The sequence below is a fragment of the Plectropomus leopardus genome, chromosome 13, assembly GCF_008729295.1.
Source record: "Plectropomus leopardus isolate mb chromosome 13, YSFRI_Pleo_2.0, whole genome shotgun sequence".
NCBI classification, from domain to species: Eukaryota; Metazoa; Chordata; class Actinopteri; order Perciformes; family Serranidae; genus Plectropomus; species Plectropomus leopardus.
The window spans coordinates 26722611-26749060 of NC_056475.1; the positions used below are offsets into that span (position 1 = coordinate 26722611).

General features: G+C 38.8%; 1 protein-coding gene across 3 annotated transcripts; it reads right to left on the reverse strand.

Annotated features, from left to right (window-relative positions):
• Positions 1-11917: 11917 nt before the first annotated feature.
• Positions 11918-22530, reverse strand: LOC121953037 (protein phosphatase 1D-like). Of its 3 annotated transcripts, none has more exons than XM_042499959.1 (7): positions 21881-22530; positions 18847-19075; positions 18516-18640; positions 18233-18414; positions 16912-17139; positions 16445-16532; positions 14719-14802 (listed from the first exon to the last, which is right to left on the reverse strand). In XM_042499959.1, the coding sequence occupies exons 1-6, from the start codon at positions 22401-22403 to the stop codon at positions 16449-16451; spliced, it is 1371 nt and encodes a 456-aa protein (XP_042355893.1). In that variant the 5' UTR covers positions 22404-22530; the 3' UTR covers positions 14719-14802; positions 16445-16448. The 3 variants fall into 3 exon arrangements, with proteins under 3 accessions (XP_042355895.1, XP_042355893.1, XP_042355894.1); XM_042499960.1 differs by having other exon boundaries at positions 14720-14805; XM_042499961.1 differs by lacking the exon at positions 16445-16532 and having other exon boundaries at positions 11918-14805.
• Positions 22531-26450: the final 3920 nt, after the last annotated feature.

The following is a 26450-nucleotide window of genomic DNA, read 5'->3' on the forward strand; positions in this document are numbered from 1 at the left end:
TGAAGAAGCTTTTCATACAACATAAAGCAGCTTTTAAACACATTTACTGGCTGGTGAGTGTTTAATAAAAATAGTTTATTACATTTTAGGCATTAGTGTCATATAGCATTGCATTTGCTCCAAGTAGCCTATTTGATTTGCTATTTGATTGGCAGCAATGTGATGTTGCACAAGAAACATAGGGTTCATGGTTCTGAAACATGTCCTCTAAGTAGGTGACCTTCCATTACAGATTTGCCTAAAACAAAACACAATTGCGAGATCACTGCATCTCATTGAGTGAAGTTTATGCGCCTTCTCTCATGATGTTATTCAACTACTCCTATCGAGATAACATTCCAAGAAGCATGGTGGTGGATGGTCAAAACATTAGCAGGTTTATTTCTATTGCAGCCATCACATTAGCCCTCATTATTTCCAATCAAAGGCGACCGAGGCGATGGAAAAACAAGCTGCTCATATGTGTGAGTGGCCACATGTGAGGGATTTCTGGGAGGTGATAGTCCACGATTTAACAGAGGAATTGTGGATTCAAAACCTCCAGATGATCCACTCAACTTTTGAACAGTTAGGTGACGCAGTAACACCTTTTGTAGCGCCTGCTGGATCATGCCCGAGGGAGCTAGTTCCTACAGACAAGCACATAGCAATTGCATCATGTGTCCTATAAAAGTGAAAAGTGTTTCCATTGCAGTTATGCGGCCATAAAAACTTTTTTTCATTCTAAAAAAAAATTTTTTATTCGTAATTTCAATTTGCCTAGTGTGCCCATTTTTGTCTTTTTTTCATACTGCATATGGGGCATGGCAGACTAATTGAATTCAGCATTCAGATCCCACTAAAACAGATTAATACTTTCCTTTATTTCTTCTTGACACACATATTAGAGAGTGCAGTGCATAGGTCAGTGTGATTACTATAAGAACACAACAGTGTGTTTTATGTAAGCACTGGGTGTGAGGCAAGGTAGCACTTCTCACCTCTGGTAGAGCAGCGATGACCCTCAGTGGCGCTATAATCCAGGCTTCAGAGGTTTGATTAGAGTAAGAGCATTATAAGGTATGAGAGGTCAGGATGACATCTGAAAGCAATTATGGCCTGCAAAGACACATTAAGGAAGGATTAAACCCAGTCTTTTGCCATGGTTACATATGATGATAAAACTACTGTGACAAAAGAAGAGGACACCCCTCACACAACATCTCAGCACGGCACCTTGGGTAGCTAATTATTGTGTCACACTATACCCCATGAAATCCCCTTAGGGTTCAAGCTCAGTAGTCAGGTCAGGATTTTTTAGGTAATGTCCCCAAAATGTGCAAGCATCTTGGCTTTTGTTACAACAAGTAAATGAAGAAGGTAACTTTTTTGTCCAGTCCTCGTTAGATAAAACATATAGAATTTTCCAATATACCAAACCTCAATAGATCATCCTAGATTTTAATTTGGCAAAAACAAATCACGCCATATTTGTGCAATCGCATGTTTTCTCGCACACTGGTAGCATAATCCTCACACCTGGGCGTGCCAATCTATCTTAAACCTCCCCGAAGTGTGTGAGGTGAAATAGATTTTCAGGGGAGCATCAAACGGATTTAAAGTCAGCTAAGAATCTTAACCCCAACGTACCTCTAAATCCAGCTCCAAAATGAGAATATTACAGCCATGAGTCACACTTCTCGCTCTGTAACAAAACGCTCATTCGTCACGGCAGTCTGCTAAAATTGTATTGAAAAGACAGACTCAAAAAACAGCATAGATGTTTTGTATTGTGGTGCCGCAGCAAAGGTATTGGAATGCAGCCATCGCTGATGTTATTGTAAGTATTTACACATGTTTTTTTTTTAATACTTTATTGCAAAGATTATATAATAGTTCATACAATCCGTCATTTCTTTGAAATACATTGAAAAAACCCTACATCAAATGAAAAATAAATAAATAAAATGTATTAAACTGTAAAGAAAAGGAACCAAAAAAGCAGAGAAAAATATTAATGATAAAAAAAAAAAACGTTTCCATGTCGTTGTCACTTGCATCATGGCTGTCACTTGAAAAATGCGAAAAATATGTATGTTAGGGATATTTATTATCCTGGAGAAACTGAAGCCCAAATAATGTTCTGGTTTAAGACATTGATTTTCTCAACCTCTTTCCAAAATGTTGTTAATACCGGACATTTACATGTATCTGAGGCATGAAACTGTCCCCATGAGTGCCAGCTTACTTTGAAAAGTTGAAGTTGTTAGCCATTTCACAGTTGATAGTTTGTTGTTTAGTACGCTCAGTGCCCAGAATTCACTTGCAGTTTAGCCAAAGCCTGTGTGGCCATAATGTGATGGAGGCATTAGCTGTGGTAATGTGGCACCTGAGCATGTTTACACCTGGCTCAGGATTTGATGGATTTAGTGATCAGCGAACAAACCTTCTTTTCTCAAACAGTTTACCTCCTCTTAATCTATCCACCTTTTCCTGGAAAACAGAGTGTGCTACAGAACCTGAGCATAGCCAATTAAATCTTTAGCTTGGACATCAGCTGCCTGCAAAAAATAAAATTTAAATTCGAATTTTTAAAAATCACCCCAAAAATCAGTATTCTTAATTTTACATGAAGGAATTATCAACAATGATGATTTATCCATTATTCTTAACTATTGTCAGCTAAAAAAAAAAAACAAACATACTTATCAGTCAGTGCTGAGCTTTACAAACACTCAGTTTTGTGTAGGAATGCCAAAATGGTTATAAATGGTTTGTTTCCCTTTACATGTTAACACCACAGTGTACAGAGGGGCTCACTGGCATTTTAACAAGATTGATTCACTGCCAGTGGAGTGGCTTAGTGGGAATAATCATCTTTGGTGCAAAATTGCAATTAACTTGTTAAATTAATCCTAAACCTTCACACCCACACAGGTGTTTTCACTCATGTTGCCTTAATAGACCTATTTACAAGACAGGGGGAATCTACAAACTGCCTGACCGCCTCTCACCTGTGAGCTGTGTTGCACCTGTTGAGGCCTTTAATGCTTTTACACACGGCAGCGTGGGACAATAACATCATTATTGTTGTTGTAGATGATAACGTGTACTAAATCCCAGTATAGATCCATCCAGTTTGTACAAGGGGAGAGGTCTAATTAGCCAAGATGTGGACTTAAATCAGACTGGAGTCATTTATGTGATAATGACACGATCTGAAATTTAAAAAAAGACCTGTAACTAGATGACTCATGACTTCACTTGGACTTGAGCTTTTTGACTTGAAAATACTTTATACTTTCTTCAAAGATTAAAAAGTGGGGGCACCCAGTAGCTCACCTGGTAGAGCAGACACTCTATGTACTGTATATAGGCTATGTGCTTGCTGCAATGGCTGTAGGTTTGATTCCAACTTGTGGCCCCTTGCTGCATGTCATCCCCTCTCTCTCCTCCTTTCAAACTATGGCTGTCCTATCAAATAAAGGCAAAAAAATCCCCAAAAATATCTTTCAAAAAAGGAAATCTCTAAAAAGTATATCACAATCTACTTTTTTCTTATTTACTGAATTACATTCAACATTATTCATTCCAAACAGGTTGACGCTGGATTCCCCAGATCCCTTTTGTATGATGGGAAAAAAAGAAACCAAGATTCACTTAATTCGCGTATAAAAACTAAGTGGTATCCAACAAAAAACCCTTTGCAGGATGCAAAATGTGCAGGTTGAAAATTACAGTCGGACATGCAGCAACTTCAAACTATTTTACTTGAGCAAAGAACTGTCAGTCAAAGTTATTTTTTACCAGCATGAGCAAATGCTAAGCTAATGTTAAAATGTTAATGTTAAAATAGCTTTACCTTTGGTTAAGAGCACATAATGATTTGTCTGAGACACAAAACTAAAAGTTTAGGCTTATCCTGGGACTTACCTGACTTGACTTAGTGCTAAAGTACAAAGGTCTGAAGCTGTGATCAAAAAGGTCAAATAATCTCCTTTCCTAGCTACCTGTAATTAATCTCTTGAGAAAACAAGACAAGGTCAAGGAAAGAAACGAGAATTCAAAAGCACTTAGGCAAAGGGAATCCGACTGCGCTTCTCCTCGACTTTGTAATGATGCGACGGCAGGGGTTATTGACCTGGGTCTGCTGTGATGAAACTACATTGTTCACATGATGGACTACAAAACTATATCATTATTGTTATCATTATTGTCTTAGTCAGGACTACTTTGCACTTTGCATACTTGCCTCATTGTTTAATGCATGTTATAAAGGTTAAAAAGGGACAACCTGGTGAAAAATAGCAGAAATGAGAAATAAAATAAAGAGTAATATAGGGGTCAGTCATAGAAGTGAAATGTAACGCAGTCACATGAGATGGTTGCTCACACTCACCCTCCTTTTCCCCTCATATTTATCACCATGAATCCTTATATGATTCCATGGACATAATAAATATGAAAATATGTACGATATGTCTTTTACAAAAGATCATTGTTACGCTTCAAACCTGATGAACTGAAAACATCAGCTCTCTTAAAGCAGCCCCTCCTGTTCTGGGTAGTGTGTTGATTATGATCTTAGAGGCTACAGATGTTTATTGTCACTCTGGTTATAGTAATACAATCATATGAAGTATTTTCGCTAGAAGCTGTATTACAGAAAACAGTCAATAGTAAATATTAAATACACATAAAACATAAAATACAATAACAAAATCTGCATATAAGAAGCAAAAACATATGTGTTTTTTGATAAATATACAGCCTAGGGTAAAGATCTGATTCTAAACCTGTGTAAATGGCTTCATGTTCACATGATTGTGTTTTAAAGTTGTTTCGGCTCATACATTTCCCCAAATTGCGGCCAAAGTTGTGCGTTACTTTAAAAGTTGCCACCGCAAAGAATTGTGGGACTAAATTCTCTCCCTTCCTTTGGTAAGGGATGCTCCAGTGTATTCTATGCTGAAAGAGATTATAAAGGAAGCACTGACACACCTTTCTTTAATATTAGGAGAATTAGAATAGCTCTTATCATGGCAGCCGCTCAGTTACTTCCGGGTCATCTCACGCAGTTAAGAACCTTCCTAAGCAAAAAGATGTATTCGACTGCAGCATGAGACTTGCTTGTGACTTGCAAAACAATGACTTGGTTCCTGTTCAGATAGGTAGCCAGAGCTATTGAATACATTTGCATGTGTGTGTAAGTCCTTTAATTAAGACAAAAGCAACAACTTCCAACTTAATCTGACAAGTTGCACAAGAATGGTATGTCGAGGCTGAATTAACATTGTTTGCAAACTATGCTTCCCCATTTTTCAGAATACAGCTGAGTAACTTTTGACAAACTTACTTTAATAAGTAAATACATATAAACAAGTAAATACGCATTTTAAAAAGCCTTCATTATTTTTGTAGATTTAACATATTATTATGTTGTTAAAATGGCATTACATTTGGTGAATAAGTCAAGTTATTAACATAGTGAGCTACTGCTAAGCTACCATTACTCCATTGTTAAAATTACATATTTGGTGAAGAGCTCCTAATGACTTCTTTAGGACTTGAAACTCAAAGTTGAGGAATTGGGATTTGACTTTGTACTTCACAGTCTTGTATTGGGACTTGTCTTCTTGACTTGGGACTCGAGCGAAAAGATTTAGACTTACTTGTAACCTGAAAAACAATGACTTGGTTCCATCTCTGCTAATTAGCCAGAGTCACTGAATATATTTGCATGGGCGTGGGGGGCTTCTGATTATTGCATATGTATGTGAAATTACTGTTAAAACATAACATACAAATAAACTTTCCGAAAATAAGCATGTAGCCTCATATGGAAAAAGTGAGGTCCTATTGGTTGGACATAAAGTAGACATTAAATTCATTCCATGACACTTTTTCAGATTACGTTCACTCTGTGCACATGTGCTGCGATGAAATGAGTGACTTTGAGCTGCAGGCAATTTGGGTTGAGTGTCCCTGTGAGTTTTTGTCTATGAGCAACAGAGTGAATAAGTGAGTGGACTGAGATATCGAGGGAGAGAAAGAAATTGTGAAGGGAGGCGCTGGACCGTGAAGAAGCCATGAAGCGGAAAGAGATGTGATGACTGTATTAGGGGTGAAGGTGCCATCCGTCTAAATGAGTGACTCTTGTCTGAAAGGGTTATTGGGAAGGTCTGTGTGATCCTGGTCAACCTCACAGGCCATCCAGTTCGGAGGCGTCGACGTGAAGCCAGAGCTCATAACCGACCACAAATGGATGTCATTGTGTTTCAACAAGCTGGAAACCATCGTCAGAATCGGCTAACTAGTAACATTCTAATTCACCACGAGATGCCTGCAAACCACACCAGTGACACATAGGACCAGAAAGGCAGAGTTTAAGTACAACTGGACTATATCATATAAAGTGGAGGATTATAAGTCTGGGATAGTCTGAGTCTAATCTTCTACAAGAGTGAGATATAAAAAGAATTTTTGTGATGAAAACAGTATTTGATCACGATTGCTTCTTTGAGTCAGTGCAAGGAGAGAAAAGGAGGGCATGTCACCTCCCATCATATGGAGGAGTCTTTCTCCTCATCTAGCACTTACTCTAGAGCCTCCCAAGAGTGGCAGAGGGCAAGCCATTAAAGGCCTGCTGGAACACTACTGATACTGTCAGAAGGAGACAGGAGACATGGAAAGAAACAAGTAAGGCAGGCTCCACCAAAAGCTAAGACACTCATAGCGCTCACTGCTCCTGTCCATACTAAGAGTGCCAAAGGTACAATGTGTAATGCCTGACACATGCGCCAAACTGATGTGGGGCGGCATTTCACCTCCAAGCCAACTACTAACAGAACACTAAGCAAAAATTAAACCAAACTACTGAAACTCTGAAGCCCCTAACATCTGGCTTTTGTATCTAATTGGAAAGGTTACAATTGGCATTTACTCCTGGGACAAATGACTCTGCGGGAGTCATAAATATTTATCGCCCCCATGGACGTGCTGTTTTTAGCCCCTTTGCCGATATGATGATGGGCCACTACAAAATACCGTCCATCTCTGGTTTCATCAAGTGGGTGGGGAAAACAATAGATGTCACCTGGGGATGCGGCATTATGATAGATCCAGCAAAGCATTTATTGACTTTAAATACAGCTACAAAACTTTGTAGGGAAGTTTATCAAAAAGCATAATTTACAATATGTTTTGTTTGTAAAAACCTGGAGACAATACTGGGGCAGGAGAGATAGTTATAGAGGGTGAGAGTAAAGCCAGGGCCCACAGAGCATGTTGGAGGATCCAAATCCAGGGGTATGTGGACTCTGGACGACAGCCAACTGCGGGCCGTCGGCCATGGGCAGAGACCTCCTGGCCTCTGGTTCTCCAGCAGCTTTGTGGGATCTGTCCTCTCACTCGCTATGACTGCCTCTCTGGCTTGACTCTCAGCCGCCTGGCTCGATCCCACACCGCCTGAGCAGCCTCCAGCAAGCTCCATTGACCCAAGCTGTGCTCTGTTCCTCGGGAACAGAACTGGAGGGAGGGTGGGAGGTCAGCTGGGTCCGTGCCCACGGCCCAGGCTCTTGGTCGGCTTTCCTTCAGAGTCCACATACTGAATTTGCTTTTTTGGGGGGAGGGGATTTCGTGGCCTTGCTCTCCAAACGATCGGTCAGTATGATTGGACGAACAGCGCTTTTGCCAATCACAGCACAGGGATCTAGAATTAACAAAGGGCTGTACCTTAAATGTGATTGGCAAGCCTTTAGGGCAGCTCTACTTCTTCATCCTCTTATGTTGGACTGAGGGTAGACTGGATGCTACAGGGACTCACTATCACCTCTTGAGGTGGGCTGGGGCTAGTTGGTTAGCATGCTCATTTCAGTTGATTTGTTTGTAATAGATGTCTTTGAAGTCAAAACTGATACTTCTTGGTACTTCAACTTGAAGGTGACAGATGAACATCAACCTAATTTAATAAAAAAAATTACACTGTTTGTAAAGATGTAACTTATAAACCTACATATTAATGTCTGTTTTAAAGGTTATAGAGACAGAAGAAAGAGTAAGCATAGCAGTCAGAGCAGTGGGATGACAGAGGAAAAAGAAAGACAAGATAAAGTAAGAAAGGCACTAGACCACCGCAAGGTGCAGGAGCAGCCTGAGTTTCAGATCAACATATGTTTCTCCACTCATTTACACAGGGTTTTTTTTTCCTTAAATGTATCTGTATCCGCTTCAGAATCCAAGTAAGCATGGTTTGGGCGATTAGGATGAAAGGGAACATCTTTTGGAAATCAAGGTTATATCTTGTTTCTTTAACATGTAGCAGATTATTTAACACATCTAATGCATTTTGAAATGTAGTGATTGAAAGAACTGTTGAAACAACAGCTATATGTTACTTAGATTATCTTAAAATGTAAACTTTAAAGACATATACTGCTTTTGAAGATATTTGATTGCCCTTGAATGTGTTAATCACCCTGCTAAATGAGCCTCATGCAGCGTCTTCTGGGATCATATTAAGGAAAAGGAGGATGGAAATCCAGCTAAGGAGACCACTTGGGACAGCGCAACACATCCTTTGGAGTTTGAGTCATATCTAATAAAAGAAGTTAATAAAAAATAAAATTAAAAATCTTTAAATGCTTCAACCACACAAACAATCCCCTGACCACAGTTTGGGCTTTTAAAAAGTGTGTGAGCACTATTCAGATTGTGGGTGTGTGTGAAATTGTTGGGTATTTAGAGTTGGGCAAAAGAGAAGGCTGAAAGCGCTAATTTGTCTGCTGGGATTTGTGTGTCTTATTTCCAACCTTTGAGGTTGTTACATTTAATCTTTCCATTGAATCCACCACACTGTCATGGATATGGGATAAAGAAAGGTTTAGCACTGGGTTGAGGTGTCAGAATTGTATGTCTTCGCTCTCCAAGTCCCTCCAAGTTTGCTGTGATGATGCTTATTTGTAAGAAATAAGAGGAGGGGGAGTAGAGAGTGAGGTGGTGGACAATGATTCGCTCCACTGGCTGATATACAGTGACAGACTGTCTGCAGTAAAAGGAGAATGTTGCATGTTAGGCAGGTCAGCAGATGCTGGGCTGACAGTCAATGAAATATTCAAGTCAAGACACTGCTATCATGGATCTGATGTCTGTAATGTCTCAGAAAAACCCTTCCTAAGGACAAGAAATGTGTTCCTAAAGTATGGTATATGTCACAAGGACATTGCATCACAAGAAAACAGATAGAAAATACCAGGGATGTTTTCATGTACTTGTATGTGGGTCAAGTTTTCAAGCCCACCTAACTACAGGGATGGAAAGACTTGTGTACTCAGAAGCCCATCCTAATTTCTTTCAGTCTACCTACAGTACACCAGAGTGAAAGAGTGTGAAGTCTGAAACTTAAATTGATAAAACAGACATTGGGTGAACTGATCATAGACTGAAGATGGACGACACACCTCAACGTACCCCCGCTGTGCTTAAATGAGGTTTAAATATCCGAGATACGGGCGCTGCTATCTTGCACCAGTGATGTCATTTGGAGCTTGAGTATGCGCAGCAGTGATGTCCGCATCAGGGGAGTTCCCGCCAAAACATCCGTCCAATAAATCGCAAGCGGTCCCGTTGAATGTGAGTGCATGGATTGGCACACACAGCTGTCAATCATGGCAAAAAATCCCCTTTCTGTATAACTTATTAACTCACTTAAACCCAGCCTATCAAAAAAGCAAACACTTGAACAAACATCAGGGTGATGAGAACTACCTTCAGTGTCAGAAATCATCTTTGGGAAAAATGTATTTGGCCTATGTCCATACATTAACATGGAGGGGCAGGCATTAGGACCTATACTACATTCAGACACCAGGGGGCGGCCCAGACTAATAAACTACACTTTGGGGTAACTGTCATGCTGTCCATCTTTATATACAGTCTATGGTCCCAGCAGTTACTTTCAATTTTGACCATATGCATCAGCAGATAGAATATGTCAGTTATTATGAAACTATAATGTTAACCCTCCATTTTTCTGAATATGTTTTGGATTCTCTTCTGATAGGTCATTCTTGACCTTGGAACAACACACTCAAAAAACAAACTCAACCAGCGTTGTAGTACTTAAAATCAGTCATGGTCTCAAGACCACTTTTTGAAGGTCTCAGTCTCATTTTTTCAAGGCTAATTTACACTCAGTGTAAGATGAATATACAGAGACAAACAAAGCCCTCTGTTTGTACTTTGCATTCATTTCATCTGTATTACAGACGAAACAGAGCAGTATCACCAGAGATTGTGGGGGCAGTTTAGCATAGTTTAAGCAGATCCATCCATAGGAGACGACAAAGAAATGTATATATTAATATCATTAAAATGTCTGAATGTTGAACTAAGATGGTACAGTTGATTTCAGCTCCCTAGTATTTGTGTTTGTTTGCTCAAAAAACAAACAAACAAAGAACATTCCCATACATGAAATTCATCTCTGCGATGTCTTTTGATTATTTTATCAAGACATTTTTTAATGGTACACTCATAAATATACACAAAGTCTTGGAATAAAAGAGTTGAATGATGACACATCTTCATTTGTCTTCTGCGCATGTTTTATGGGAATATAAACGTTTCACATTAGTTTGAGGAGTGTCTATGGTTTGCATGTTCAACATTTTATTGTTAAGTGTGTCATGCAGTGTGGGACTCGCACTGGTCTGGTCTTGACTCTGATACACCAATCCCTGATATACCAATCTGAGGGTCGACCATGGGTAAATGTTGGATCATCGGTGAGCGTTTGTCGCCCTAGTTTTTGCGATATGTCCCGCACCATTGACCCCAGTCGGCCATTGTCGGTCCTTGTCAGCTATTTTTCAGCCGATTCAGCATGATGACCGGGCGTCAGAGACAGCCTTGGTGAATGAAATCACTCTGATTGGTGGTTCAGCTCAGTGCATGAGAAAAGATACAGAAGTGAGGAAAGTAAAGAAACATCTAAAGTGAAGGGGGAGTGAGATCAAAATCAACTTGTTAAATGCGCCGATTATTTTTAGCCATTGGGTTCTTTGGCAGGGACAGTTCAGAACTGTTTGCTAGCACACAATAAATATCCTTTGTTGTTTCAACAACAGTTTATTTAATGTGCTAACTGGCTAACTAGCATCTTGAATCTGTTCTGTTGATCTTACGGTTTCCCTTTTTGAACGAGGAATACAGACAACCTCAGCCTGCTGGTATGGAGAGTTATTTACCTTCATGCAGGCACAGAACGCACTTGCGAGTTGGTCTTTGGCTTCAGTCTTTGTGGTGTTGTCATGTGCTACTATTTGGCTGAGAAGCAGGTGGCATGAGACGACGAACAGTCAGCCTTTATTGCTACTAGTTTGTTGTGTCACACAGGCCTTAGGTCTTGATGATACACTCTGGTCTTGGAAATGATGACATGGTCTTGCTTTAGGTGGTCTTGACTACAACGCAGATCTCAACGTAAAACTTTCATTGTTGAAAAGTAAAATATTAATATTAATTAAAAAAACGAATTAAATATTAATTTTTGAACTCATTCTATATCAAAGGCAAATATATGTTCTATGCATGTCACAGACCCAGACCTGTGAAATTAAAACTGCAGAACACTGTGTGTAGATATTATCAAGACCAGTTCCTGTAAAAACACAACTGTTAAATCCCTTTATATTACCGCCATCTACTGGAAGATACCACCAGTGCACCCGGTATAAATGTGAGTATTACCCCTGTATTCAAGCTACACAGTAGCTAAACCCAATATAAACAAGGTTATTCTGACAAAGTTAATGAACAAGTTACTTTATGAAACAGAAACATACTTGAGTCATTAATCATAGACATGATAACACTTACACGCTGGTGTTAGATATCGTTGTTTGAAAAACAGACACTGCAACAGATGTAACAGCACCAATTGGAAAATGAGAACTTTATTACACCACACAGACACTGTAGATCCAGTCACTTTCAAAGCATGTAGCTTATACAATTAGTCCTGAAAACTGGCTGCAGTGGATATGAAGCCAGACCCAAGTATTGTTATTTTCAAAAAAATAAAAAACAAAAACACATGCCCATTAACATCCATTACCTCAGGACACTTTACAACATACAGATTAGATCTGAGCATGCCAGACTCCTGAAAAACCAGATAACTTTGCATAATAATGTACTGTACAAACTTCTATTGCATATTGACGAACTGTACAACCAACAAACTGCTCTATAACAGAACTAAAAAAAAATGTGAACCAGGTTTAGATGATTCAGTAAGCTGTAGTGTGGATGGTAAAATTACATTTGTGTAGAACTGAAGGTGCATGATAAACAGTTGAAGCTCCGCCACAGCCATACTCACATTGACATATCCCGGAGATTCTCACCCGTTTGAGTCCCAAATAGGAAAACCTGTGAAAAGCACCTCTGACTCATTTGTGCTAAGGCAACCATGACACTTTCATGCACAACGAAGGCAAAGAAATCAGCTAGAACAGGAATTGAGCTGCCATATTAACACAAATTGGATCACTTTATAAATTATTATATACCATGAATCGGGCACTTCCTGCATTCGTACCATAAGGTGTTTTAAGTGCAGTTTAAAACACAAGTTATGGGAGCAAACAACACACAAAAATACATGACAACAAAGCAGAAGGGCAAACAGGGCAAAGCACACTTTTAACCACCTTCCAGTGAGGCACAGGTATTGACCTTAGCTTTTACATCAGCATCCCACACAGTACCAATACCCACTGGCCAAATCATAAATTGACATGCATGGAATGGATCAATATGAACAATGAAAAAAACATCACCCAGGGTACCTTCAAAGGGTCAATTCAATAAAATCACACAACAGTATCTACAACTACAATTTCAAAAACAGTGAGATGCTGTATACAAAGTAGATGAAAAAGAGAATGCATTAATTCGCAATAGTATTTTTTTTAGCTTAATATGACTGGATGCGGTACATAGCCACAACATTTTGTGTTCCGATTGATAAACTTTTTTTCAGATTGTACTGCATTAAAAGAAAAGTGTGCTGTGTTCTGATGAGTCCACATTTGAAAATTGTTTTTTGAAATCATGCATGTTGTGTCCTTTGGGCCACAGAGGGAAAGGACCATCCAGATTCTTATCAGTGCATCATTCAAAAGCCAACATCCATCTTTGATGGTATGGGGGTGTGTTAAAGCCAATAGCAGTGGTAACTTCTGAAGGCACCATGAATGGTGAAAGTCACAAACAGGTTTTGGAGCAACATATGCTGCCATCAAGGTGCTGTCTTATCAGGAGAGTCCCTGCTTTTTCCAGCAAGCCACATTCTAGATGTGTTACAACAACATGGCTGAGTGTATATTAACAAAAAACAATGCAGTTTAAGTTTGTACTCTGAATATTGTGTCTTTGAACTGTATTCAAATGAAAATAGATCAAAAGAGATTTACAAATCAGTACATTTAATTTTCATTCATGTTTTACAGTGTTCCAACTGTTTTAGAATTGGGGTTGTATATGAATAGATACAACTAGAGTAAACAAGATAATATGTTTTTGAGAATGAGAATGTTTTTTTGTGATTTGAGAAAATTAACCCTTTAAGCTACCTCCTCACAAGCTTTGCTTAAGATACATAAATTAGCTAAGAAGCAGTTGTGATCATGACAGTATAATTAGCCACTGTTAAAGACACATAACAAATAATAAAAACTTAAAAGTCAGTACCACCATTATTACCTCAGACTGCTGCTTGTGAAAATGTTCCATTATTTTGCATGCAACACTGTTGCCACTGCCAGGGGCTTCTATTGCACCTGATTAAACAACAGAAGAAAGCATAAACAATGGCATGGTAACATGTTTCATCCAAGAGGAAAGATTCCAAACAACTGGTCTGAGGTTTTGACCTCAATAAAGGAAAGGCTGTTTTTTTTATAGCATCCAACAAGTAAAAAGATCAAAACTAGGGAATTAATTTGAGGAAAATTGCAAGATTGCATGTGTCACAATTTTGAACCAATGTTATCTCAGACTGTAGCGATCCATCTTCTTCAAAATACATTGTTTGGATATACTATACATACTTCTAAGTATGAAAATAGATTGTGTTGATTGAATGGATCTAAAATTTTAAATTACCATGGACTAAAATTTAAAGAGGGGGCAGGAAGGAAATGCAAGAGGTTAAAACAGCAACACATTTACAATCTAAAATCTGTCACATATTTACAAAAACAAATACTTTGTATAAAAAGTATACATTTAGGAATAGGCCTGTGGCAAACCTGATTCATGAGCAAAGTTGACACAATGCGCATATCCTTCTAGCCTCAGGGCGAAAACACTGTTTCTGTGAGACAAGATTCAACACACGCACAAGGCAGCGTTGTGGTGCTGTGGTAGGATACCGCTTTCCTCAGAGGAACCTCTCTTTTGAGCGCGAGTTTGCCGGGATTCGCTGGGCACGTTGCTATGAGGCATCTTCCTGGGGACAGTTTTGTTGGAGGACAAGCTGAGCCGACTGGGAGGACCTCTAAGTTCAGGCGGGATGTGCGGAGAACGGCGAGACCTTTTTAACGGAGGAGCAGGAGTGGCGCAGTCCATTTGGGTTGTCGAGTCTTGCTTTTCGAAAACATTCACCGAACTGTCTGAGGGCGGCAATGTGGCCCTCATGGAGTCATCGTCAGGTAGGAGCTGTGCGGTGGCACAGGAGGCCGCCTCATACAGCCCAAATGCCTGCTCCAGAGCTGTGGAACTGTCTTTGAATGGTGAGGAAGCATTCACTGCATCGCTCTGCTGAAATGAAACAGACAAAATTTAAATCAAAATTAAAATGAAATCATTTACTATTGCAATAATCAAATTACCAATACAACAATATACATCTATTAACAGGTCTAAATTCATTCAAATTCTGTCACACACAACTTTTTAAGAATGAGACATAGAGATGAAAGCTGTTACAAATGGACAAAGACTAAAACCATGGAAAATAAACAATAGTTTAAAACAATACTGCTCCATGTTGTAAAAAATACAGTCCGTGAATGTAGACATATGACTTTTATTTTAAAGAATGATGGAGCTGGGTAATTTGGGTATTAGAAGGGTCATCGGAGTTCTCTATTTTGTAGCGTTACACTTTTGAAAAAAATATAATGCATCGTTAATAAGTATTATTGAGGCAAAATAAAAAAAAGATCAAATGAACTTCTTTTTCCCAATAAAGTCTCCTATTTTTAAATAGTTAAATAAAAGCAATATTTTGTCCTTTTATCCAAATTGAGTGAGGGAGACAAAATTAATAGGAATAAATGTTTCAAAAATAATGTTGTGCCGTTTGTTCATCCAATATCATGATAACTGATGAAACTTTCACTTGGTCCATATTAAATAATTATTTCACCAACAAAATGACCATTGTCCCAAAAAATTTAAAAAATCCACAAAAATTCATCTTGAACTCATAGAGGGGCCACGTTTAAGATTAAACTGTATCAAAACATCCATTTACAAACTCTCACACAACTTGTCCTGTTTAATCCAAGTTACATTTATGTAGTTGTATGCTCAGAACTTCCAGAACTTCCAGAATTTGCATTTTCACAAAAATGTGACCATATAAACCACTTCCTCTATGCATGAGGCTGTTTGTGCTGACATCTTTTGAATCCCATTTTTTCCCCCAAAAATGCATGTGTTTCAGAAGTACTGAACAAATAATTTGAAATGTATGAGAGTTTGTAAACAGATATTATGATATAGTTGCTATTGTTAAACATGGTCTCCGTTTACTTCAGTTTGTGAACAATGTTCACCTTTTTGGATCCTCTTTTCAACATGGATTCATGCGAGCAAAACAAAGTTTGCTTCACAAATTTAAGTTATCAACCTGGTGAGCAATTGACAAACAAATGGTCATTTTGCGAGTTAAGTATTCCTTTACGACTGAACACAACAAAAGTGTAACGCGTGTGAGATCTAGTATGCTGTTATTAGTGTTGGCACTGCGAATTGCCTTTTAAAAAATGTTTTCCACATGTTTTAATAGTTAAGCTCATTTAATATTTCCCTCTAGTGGCAAAAGCCTAATGAAGGTTTCAGGTGGCACTGTTGATGGTGATCATCTTCAACTAACAAAGCTATTCAATGTTTTTGAATTGATAATATCACTTAAATAAAAATGGCTTTGTAAAATACTGGGCAACATATTTTAAGAAATAAGTGATCTTCATCTCTGCTGATATTGCACCGCTGTAATCAATGCTGGCTCGCAAAAAGTACACAACCAGCTCTGACATTTTAGGTTAAAACGGCTGAATATTTGCCACCAGGTTCAACAAAACAAGCCTGAATTTTCAGCTAACAGGTGACATAAATCATTGGCTGGTCATGTTGTTGACGCTTTGATACATTTTTAGAACTGAGCAATCACCTCACTACCACTCCAGGCATGGCCATCCCTCATGTTCTTCTCCATATATCTCATCTTCTTCAAAAAACATGTCATCCTCATGCTCCTCCTGTTGGCCCCGGAAACAAAGAGTGATTTGTTGAAACCAAAGGTCCACTGATAGAAACTGCTGGTATGACCTCAGGTCAGCAGCCACTGGTGACTACACACTTTCAGATTTTAATTGGTGATAGTATTAAACAAAATGACAATAAAACATGGACTGGAATATTGAAAAAAGGACAATACAGTGAACAGCAAACAACAAACAAACACACAAATATTCAGTATATTTTTCCATTGTCAGAGTGGCCTTAGTGAACTTTCCCCAGCAGTGACCGACTCTGCATTTGGAAAATATATGTCATTTTGCCGTGTGATTTATATGATTCATCCTAATGAAACATTGTAAAAGGAGGATGAGGATGCAGCAAAACTTTGGCACTGACCTTTGGGACAGCACATGTGTTATAAGTAGTTCCTGGGAATGGAACATGGTCAATTCCTGTAGACATGTCGACAACAATCTCATCTCGGTGCATAGGGATCTGTGGGCCTCCACGCTCCTGTAGCGCCAGAACGATAACTGTTGTATTGTCTGCACGGAGCATGCGTTCTTTCCAAAACAGCAGGGCTGTGCATCCCAATCGACGGGCGCAAGACATTCCCTTTGGTCCCTAAAAGCAAAATAAAAAAATAGAAAAGTAGCAGAGAGAAAATTATCATGAAATCGTTTAAATTGTAAATACTGCTTCTACTACTACTTTCATTATGACAAAATTATAACTATTTTATATCTAAAACAAAACATTCCTCAGTACGTGATTACGTATGAAACACTTCTCAAAAACGGGTGCGTTGTATGTACATCAGAAAACTTTGAAATGACTGAAGTCTGATACTTTCTCTCACACACACACACACACACACACACACACACACATATATATATATATATATATATATATATATACATTTTTGGTCACTATTTGCAAGACTACAACTCGATTCTTTTTGACATTATTCACCATCCTGCTTCTGGTGGAAAATACTACACCAAACTCCCTTTAAGAGATATGACACTGACAATTTCATACTTCTCTGAAAAAAACAATAACTGTAGAAACACAAAATTAAAAGCGTCAAATGTCGACGTTACTCTTGTCAATTCGGCAGTAATTTAATCCAAAAAGACAAACTGTATTTGTGTACAAACTTTTGGATTTTCTCGCCTCAACTCGCTGTCAGCCTCTGTCGGTTAGCTTCACTGTTTTAGTGGGAGGAGACGGTGGGAATGTGAGGCAAATTGTTTCAAAATAGTGTTGACTGGCAGATCAGATACTCGCCAAATTAAACACAGACTCTTGCTCACAATACCACTCCACCAGTTTTTTGTTTTTTGTCAGAGATCTGTGACTTGTTCATGTTCTTGCACCTCCTGGAGTCCCCTCTGTCTTTACTAAAGACGTAAAATGTACAAAAATATAAAACGTGTTTGATTTTGGTGAACGTCAAGAAGAGAAAAGGTCAGACTTAAGACTGAGACATGATGAGTTTTATGACGACCTTACACCAAACAAATCAAATTGCCTGAAATACCACCTCATGCAAGCGTAAAAACGTTCTGTGATAAATATGACATTTTTGGAACTTGACGGCATATTATATTTTTGCAGTTTCAATTTGATCAATTTAAGGCTTAATAGAAGCCCACCTATTGCCATCGTTTGAAAAGTGCATAAGGCTGAGATTAGTCAAAGAATTACGCACCACCATTTTATCGTGGCTATAACACATATTGACAGCATTTTTGGGTGGCATCATATTCCACAGTCCATCACTGCCGAGGATGATGTAGCGATGCCGACTGGGGTCAAGGGTCATCACAGTGGTGTCGGGCTCGGGGGAAACCACAAACTCCCCACTGTAGAAATCGTAGCTCCACAGATCACCTTACAAAAGATGAGAAAATATTCTTAGTTTTGAAGCAATAACTCAACAAAAATTCTCAGTATACCCTTGCTGACACTGACAAACAGGGTGTTACATTTACCGAGAGATCGGGCCACAGCCAGGAATGGTATCTGGTCTATGACTGTACTCCTCCTCACAGGGCCATTATGAGTGAGCCGGGGCCTCTTCCACACGACACGGTTCACCCCGGATTTCTTCATTACACTACAGTAACAAGAATGACACACTTCAACACAAGGGAAACTTTTTAAGATTGACAGGTAATACTGAAATGTTGAAAGAAACACGTGGAAGAAAATAACAGCTTCCATCATGTGTCATGTTACTGACACAGCCTCTAACCTTATAATACAATTTAATCCCCCCCCCTCCAGAGGAAGTCCACTCTGAGGTCCTGCTCACCAACTCACCTGCCACCCAGTCGTTCAATCCTTTCCTTTTCTTTGGGAAGTTCTGGTTTATGGTCTTGTGTTATTTCAAGTGCCTGGAGCCTGATATCAGAGTCATTTTCTTGCACTCCAACCACTACGGCTGAGTCTCCTACATGGGCAACATACATGTGAACTCCGCGGATCACAATCACGCTGGCTGTGGTGCCCGATGTACTGGGCAGGCCAGTGATCGTCTTTGGCCACTCCGCTGTGAGGGGAAAAAAAAGAAAAAAACAAATCACTCACTAATCCCACATGGTCTCTGACTGATGGAGACACAGTGGTGTTGGAACATTTGTCTATTTGCACAATTAGAGGCTGCAAATTAATCAGTGTGTTTCAGTACTTTGTGTGCTTTTGCAGATATGGTCAAAGTTTGTAAGGGAACTACTGTTGGTACTATCAGTAAAGACAATAACACAATGCCAAAATGATCTTAAAATAGGCATTTATCAAGAACTAGTTACAAATTACTAAATGCTGTGAGTACATTTTTTTTAGATTTTGATGAACAATATCTTAGATTTTAGATGACAGTAAAGAAAAACAACTAGAAAAACAGGAAAAGATGAAAAACCAATTAACTGCACACTATCACAGTCAAATAGCACTCCTAAAAATGCATTCTGTCAGCCGCGGATCAGGGGATTGTTTCATAAAGCACGATGACCACATAAGACAGGCTTACTTGAGTAAATCTGGCTCATTTTGGAGAAATTTGTTTCATAAAGCAGGATTAAATAGGTTAAACCCATGTTACCATAGAAACGTATCCCTGAAGGGTAGCCTCATGCTGTTTAGGTTAGGTTTTAGACTTGGCTTCAGCTCAGGCTTGACCTAGAGTTACTAACCAGACGGAAACACAAATGATCCCACCCCAACAGTCCATAATTACTGCAAACAGTACCTCTATACTTATGTCAGCAAAGTAGTTTAACAGTGATATGCAACATGCTGCCAAAGGTTCCCTTTTTCTCTGTGGTTTTGTCCATTTTGACTTTTATACAGCTAGTGGGATGGTACTACATTTAGTCAGTACAATAGTGTCTCCAGCACATTCACTTCTTTGTGGCAGCCCGCCACAGTCACAACATTTGCAGCAACAAATTGATTTTACATCTCATAAACGAAGACAGCTGTTCAGTTATGAATTGCACCACACTCTCGGCGCGCAGAGCATACTCAGGGCACAGACAGAGCGGCAGAAAGCCAAGCATGGTAAAAGTGAAACTTAATCATTAATTGCGCTGCGTCTAAAAGCCACACATAGATTCTAATGACGGAAACATTGCTGACATTTTCGACCTATTTTTTTTTTTTTCATTTAGACCTATTTCCATATTATACTACATTGTACTTTATACTCCACTACATTTTGGAGACGAAGTACTATTTACTGCATTTGGTTTATTTCAAATCTTAAATTACTTTGCAGATTAGGATTATTAATACAAAATATAAATAAACTAACATTATGATATATTATTATGCATTATATTAATCTACCAAACATGTATGTGTTAATTAATTAAAGTTAGCTTCCTCTTAACCAGTTGCAATATTTAATTAATAAATACATTAATAGATGACTAATTATAATCCTGTAATATATATAATTCTGAAATGGGCCATTCTGCATAATGAATTTTACCCTTTGGTACTTTTGAGGATATTTTAATGCTGATACTTTGGATACTTTTACTTGCAACAGAGTGCTTCCACACTGTAGGAGTTCTACTTTCAATTAAGTGACAGATCTAAATACTTCTTCCACCACTGCTTTACTATTGAGTCATTTGTTGTATAGCTTTTATATGAACCTCACAGTTTGCTTTACAGTAAATTGAGGTGATCTGATCTTCATGTCTCAGTTTGTGTTTGACTGTTGTTTTTTTAAGAAGATTTTCACATTAAGTCCTGATTCTCGTAGCCTCGTTTTTTGACCCAATTCCTGATTCAGCGCCACTTTCTACAAACCCCTATCAGAACCCCTTTCACTACATATATATTTATTATCCAGAGTATTTCACATTTGTGGAAAATACTGATGGATGAACAACATTGGACAACAACAGCTTTTAATAATAGATGTGATAAAACTCAATAACGACTACATCATTTGCGGATCTTCTTATAAGCAGCGTGGGCAGCTGCCACCCAGAGGGGGGTGGCGGTGTAGGGCCAACTTTTTTTAAAATTTCTAATTCACAATATATAGAACCTGAGGGAAACTTGATCCAATGACCTGATGCTATGATTGGCAAGTAGCATGAGCACCACCTGAAGTGCTGACAATGCAGTTCATCTAATGTTCATCAGTGAGAGATTATTACAGTCAGAACATTCTAGAGCATTAATAGGTATGGGTATATATATATATATATATATATATATATATATATATATATATATATATATAATTTTGGGGGGCTTTTGTTGCGTTTAATTTCTAATTTTCTAATTTACTCTTGATTTTGCCTGTAATAAATATATGTTTTGGGAGGTGGGGACACCAGGGGTAGCTTGCCCTGGTCACAGAATGTGCTAGGCCTGGCACTGGTTGTATTATATAGATACTAAAGCATTGCTGAAAAGGACAACCCGTCATGCACAGGGAGAACACAATCGCAGCTATCATCAAACATAGACTGTAACCTGATATAACCACAAATTGACAGAAATATGAGTTGCTGATAAACTGACTACATTAAGTTACTTAGGTCTTCTGGGGGCTTTCAGAGTAGTATTTTACCCTTTTAACCCTTGATCCACTTATCTAATGCTGTGATGAAAACATTGATCAGAGCTGTATGGCTTATGTCAACTATGAGAGCTGTGTTGTGATCAGATTACAGCTCAGTGTGTTTTTGTAATGGGGGTGGGCCAGTCGGCAGAGGACCGGGAATACCAGCTGAGTGGGATACTGTCTCATGTGACACAATTTGCTGTGACTGCAAGGCTTATGAGCAATAGGCAGCAATGAAAACGGAAAATTACAAGTTTGATGACTTACGTAGCTCTTTCCACATTGCATGGTGACAGGCGATGAATCCTTTCTTAAGAGCAGCACACACTTCACTGTGATCCTTGGACCAAAAGCCCCGCTGCCTCTTCAATAAATCCCACAGATTCTCTCTGGCGAAATGCGCAGCTTCTCGACCCCCGTGGCCATCGAAAACAGCGAAAAACGCCACAGACTTCCGAGTGTCGACTGCATGCCCTGCGATTTTCTCCTCTGATGCCGGTGCACTGTTGTTGCCACTGTCCTCGTTTGCTAGACTCTCTACCCACATTGCAGAAGCCGGGCCAGACTCGGCAGCCCCGCTATGACCGTGTTTCTCATTTTCAGTCTGTTTTGTGGCTTCACTCTCCGTTTTTCCCTGTCCTCCATGTCCCTGCGACTTTGGATAATCTTCGGCTGGCGACGGCGACTGCGTCGGCTCGTACTCGATTCGTATCTCGACAACATCCTCCATGTATTTCCTCCCCCCTTGCTCTGAAAATGCACTCATACGAAATATAATTCCTTCGTCCATGATTGTGAACGCCCAATGTTGACTATCTAAGCAAACATGTATTAAGCAACGGTAGCTTGAAAGCTAAATTTTTTGAACCGATTTTGCCGCGATTGTATGGCCGTAGGCTTCCTTCCTTTTTGTTTATCTTCTCAGAAACGTCCCGCTGTACGTAATGACGTAAGGTTTTTCCACCTATCAACTCTGCAACTACGCATGGCATGCCCGGCTGTGCTGCCTTTACTGACGCTCGTAGAAATTGGAATTACCTGAGGTAACACATTACAGACCACAAAATACTGCAAATAGTCTTGAATGTGACCCGTTTTATGACTCAAACGATGATATTATCCTCAATTTGCCATCACCGAATCCCAGCTACTGTGCTTTAACATTAGTATGGTAACTTATAGGAACTTCCCAAAAATAGACTCTTCTAGAAATAAGTGGACTTGAACGTCGCAATTTTTGCACGGAATTTAAACCATTGTGGCAAAGCTTCAGTCAGAGTAAGCGAACAACGAACATTTTGCTCTTGTGGCTAAAATTATGGTCGTGATAGCAGTGTTTTTAACATTCACAATTATACCTTTAGTTTCAGAGGCCCTACAGCTCGAATACAGTTTTTAAAAATCGAGAAAAATAGCCACTAACGTCTAATTAACCGTCACTGCAAATTAAGCTAGCTCACACTAAGCTAACGTTAGCATCTGCTAAACCCACTGCAACCGGCAGTGACACCGAACTAACGTTAATGTTACACATAAGAAGTGTAAACACGTCTCACTCTGTTTTTTCCAACAAAAAGGCTAAAATTTAATGAAATTGATGTATTTAATGGTTTGTTTTGTGGTAACAGCTAAAACCAGGCGTGGGCTAAGGTGGGTCTATAAGCGTTTTTTAAAAGGCCATTTTGCCACGTCACAAACAAACAATAATTCTGAAAGCTTCAAATAAAAAACGCAGTAGAGAAATTATGAAAATAATACAGACAAATATACAGATGGGGAAATACATAGGTAAACAAACAAATAAATAAATAAGCAAGAAAAAAAGTATAAGAGGAAGAAAAAAACAACAATGGATGTACAAACATACAAATACAAAATATATTCAGTCAGAGGATTCAGGGAAGAGAGTGGCATAATTTTCCAAAAGCTTGACACTTTTATTGTTATTAAGTAATCTGGCTGAGTTAAGAGGAGCTTTCATTTCTAGACGGAAAGGTAATCTTATCAATTTCCCCTGTGCTTTTCCTACTATAAAAAGTCAAAATGTCTGTTGTGAAAAGGTCAATCTCTACCACACTCCAGTTGTTGTGAAGGTGTGTTGGCCTGTTAGCATTGCTCTTGCTCTATATTAATTTATTGACTGTGGCTTAAAAAGATATGTTTTAATTAACATTTCTCTGCCCAACAGCATCTGTGTCTGATTTGAGCAGCTGCGGCTCAGGTGCCAGAGCAGGTCATCCTCTGATCAGAAAGTTGGCAGTTCAATCCCTGGCTCCTTCAATCAACATGTCGAAGTATTCTTGGACAAGGTACTGATACCCAAATTACTCCTGATGGCTGTTCCATCTGTGAATGAGTATGTCTAAAAACTGAGTAGCAGGTGGCGCCTTATAAGGTTGCCTTGACCACCAGTGTGTGAATATGAATGGGTGAATGTGACTCGTAGTGTGAAGCGCTTTGAGTGGTCGAACAACTAGAAAAGCGCTATACAAGTGCAGGTCCATGTTCTGATAAAATATATATTCTCAAACGCAAACGCATAAAATTCAATACAGTTTGGCCCAATGAACACTATTGTGACAACTTGAGATACTAATTCTCCCTGCACATTATTTGCAAAGGTAAGATGTTTTTCAGCCTAACAAATGAAGAGATTCCTCTTTAAATTACTGTAATTACATACAAACAAACAAAATACAAAATACACTGTATAATTAAATACCAAAGACTCATTTAACACCATACTCTTAGCTCTATAAACACAGTTTAAAGTTTGCATGCTTGCAATGCATGTAAACTGGGTTTTGCTGGGTGGAAGTCTGGTTTAGTCATAAAGGAAAAGGGCATAGATAATGTTGTAGTATAGTGTAACATTATTTTCAAATTTAAATTATATTTTATTACTGTGTTTGCATGAGCTCTTTTTCAAGTAGTTTTACAGTAATACCAGGTGGAGGCAGTTAGTTAAATCAAAATGACAGCACACATATCTTTTCTATCACAAGTACATTTCTACAAGCAAACAAGCAATATGATGCAGTGTTATATAAAAACCATTTCCATGTTCATCGTTATACCACGCATTAATTCATGACTTGACAAAGTAATACATGGTGTAGATTGTTGTGTATGTTCATGTACAGCTAATGTACATGACCCCATGCTTAAGTGGCAGCACAGGTTTGTGCAGTGTGCATGGAGATGCATACAGTATGTGTGTGATGTGTTACAGACATGTCTTTTTGGACTTTAAAGGTGTAATTGTTGAGATTGCAATGGAATGTTGCTCTTTTTATGACATAAACACAGGTGTTTCTGGAAGTTTACACTCATACCACAGAGAAATTATTGATGTTAACAAGAAATTGTCTTATGGTGATCAGATCTCTTTTCAAGAATGGACGCATTTTTGTATTCAAATCTCACTGTGACATTATCCTGTGCCTGTGTGCATTCCTCTCAGCACCTTCTCTACTGTAAGCTTTAATGGTGGATTTCTCTTCTTTCAGGGAAAATCTTTACATCTCTCACATGTTTGAGAGAGGTAGACAGTGAGCAAGAGAGGGAAAGAGAAGATACACATGTTTAAGGAGAGAAATAGGAATTTCCCACATTATACTTTCCCGCAGTGTCTCCATCTGTTCTTGAGCTTTTAATACCCAGAACTCTGACCTTGACTTTAACTCTGGAAACACCATGTTTCAGTACCTTTTCTGTCTGTCTTTCTTTCTTTTTCTTTCTTTCTTTCTTTCTTTCTTTTCTCACTTTGTCTTTATTTTTATTCCTTCTTCTTTCCTCCTCTCATCTTTTTTCTTTTCTATCTTTCTTGGCCCTCTTCATTGTTTATGTCCATTAATAGTCCAGCCGTCTGAGAGGCCCTGTCTGCACACAGGCCACTATTACAGATGAAGAGGCAAAGTGATTTCCATGTAAATGGTGTCAGAATGTCATTTTCAAGTGAAGCTGGAGAGAAAATGAATTCCTCAAGACGAGAGAGATTACCAAGGGGCAATGACACCTGGATTGTATTCTCACACATTCCCCATGCAGCTCTTGTATAATGGTCCATCCACAAAAATGGCTTTGTTTGGCTCTTTGACTGTGTCGATGCTGAAGTGTCAGTCAGCCCAACCAAAGGGGAGAAAGAAAACTCAAATATTAACATATAAATGTATGGTAATAGAACCATTTTTGATATGAGCAAATCACATTTAAACCGTGTGAGTATGAGACAGAGCATTCTTATTGAAGGGAATTGTTTCCTAATCAACTCTCAGTGGTCAAAGTGGAGTGTTAATTGGTGGTGGCCCGAGGTAAAAGATTATTTTTGGACCCGAATCGACCTCAGTGCTTACCATTAGTCTATGTGACAGGTTCACCATGCAGCTAAAGGAACAAATACTGAGACTAAGACCAATAATTGAACAGTGCAAAGACAGACCAGGACTAAGGGTCAACAGGTTTCTTTAACCTCAAGCCAAATCTGTCTTTTCTTATTTTTCTAACAGAGACAAGACGCATCATGAAAATGGCCCTTGGCAACACTTTCGCAGAGGTTAGTACAGGTTTGTTCATCATCTCACTGCTATCTTAAACCCACAAAATGACCATTTGTATATCATGTGGTGTTTCCGTGACACCAGGGCAGAGCTAACTTTGTGGGGCACTCTGTAAAGGCTTTAGCAAAAATGCATGTGTTGTATTGTTGACTGTATGAATGATACTCTGATTATACTTCACAAGCTGTGTGAATGAATTTACAAATTTGTAAATAAATGTTTTGGTATACTTTTACTGTTATTTAATGTGGGCAATATAAAGATATTATATCACACTG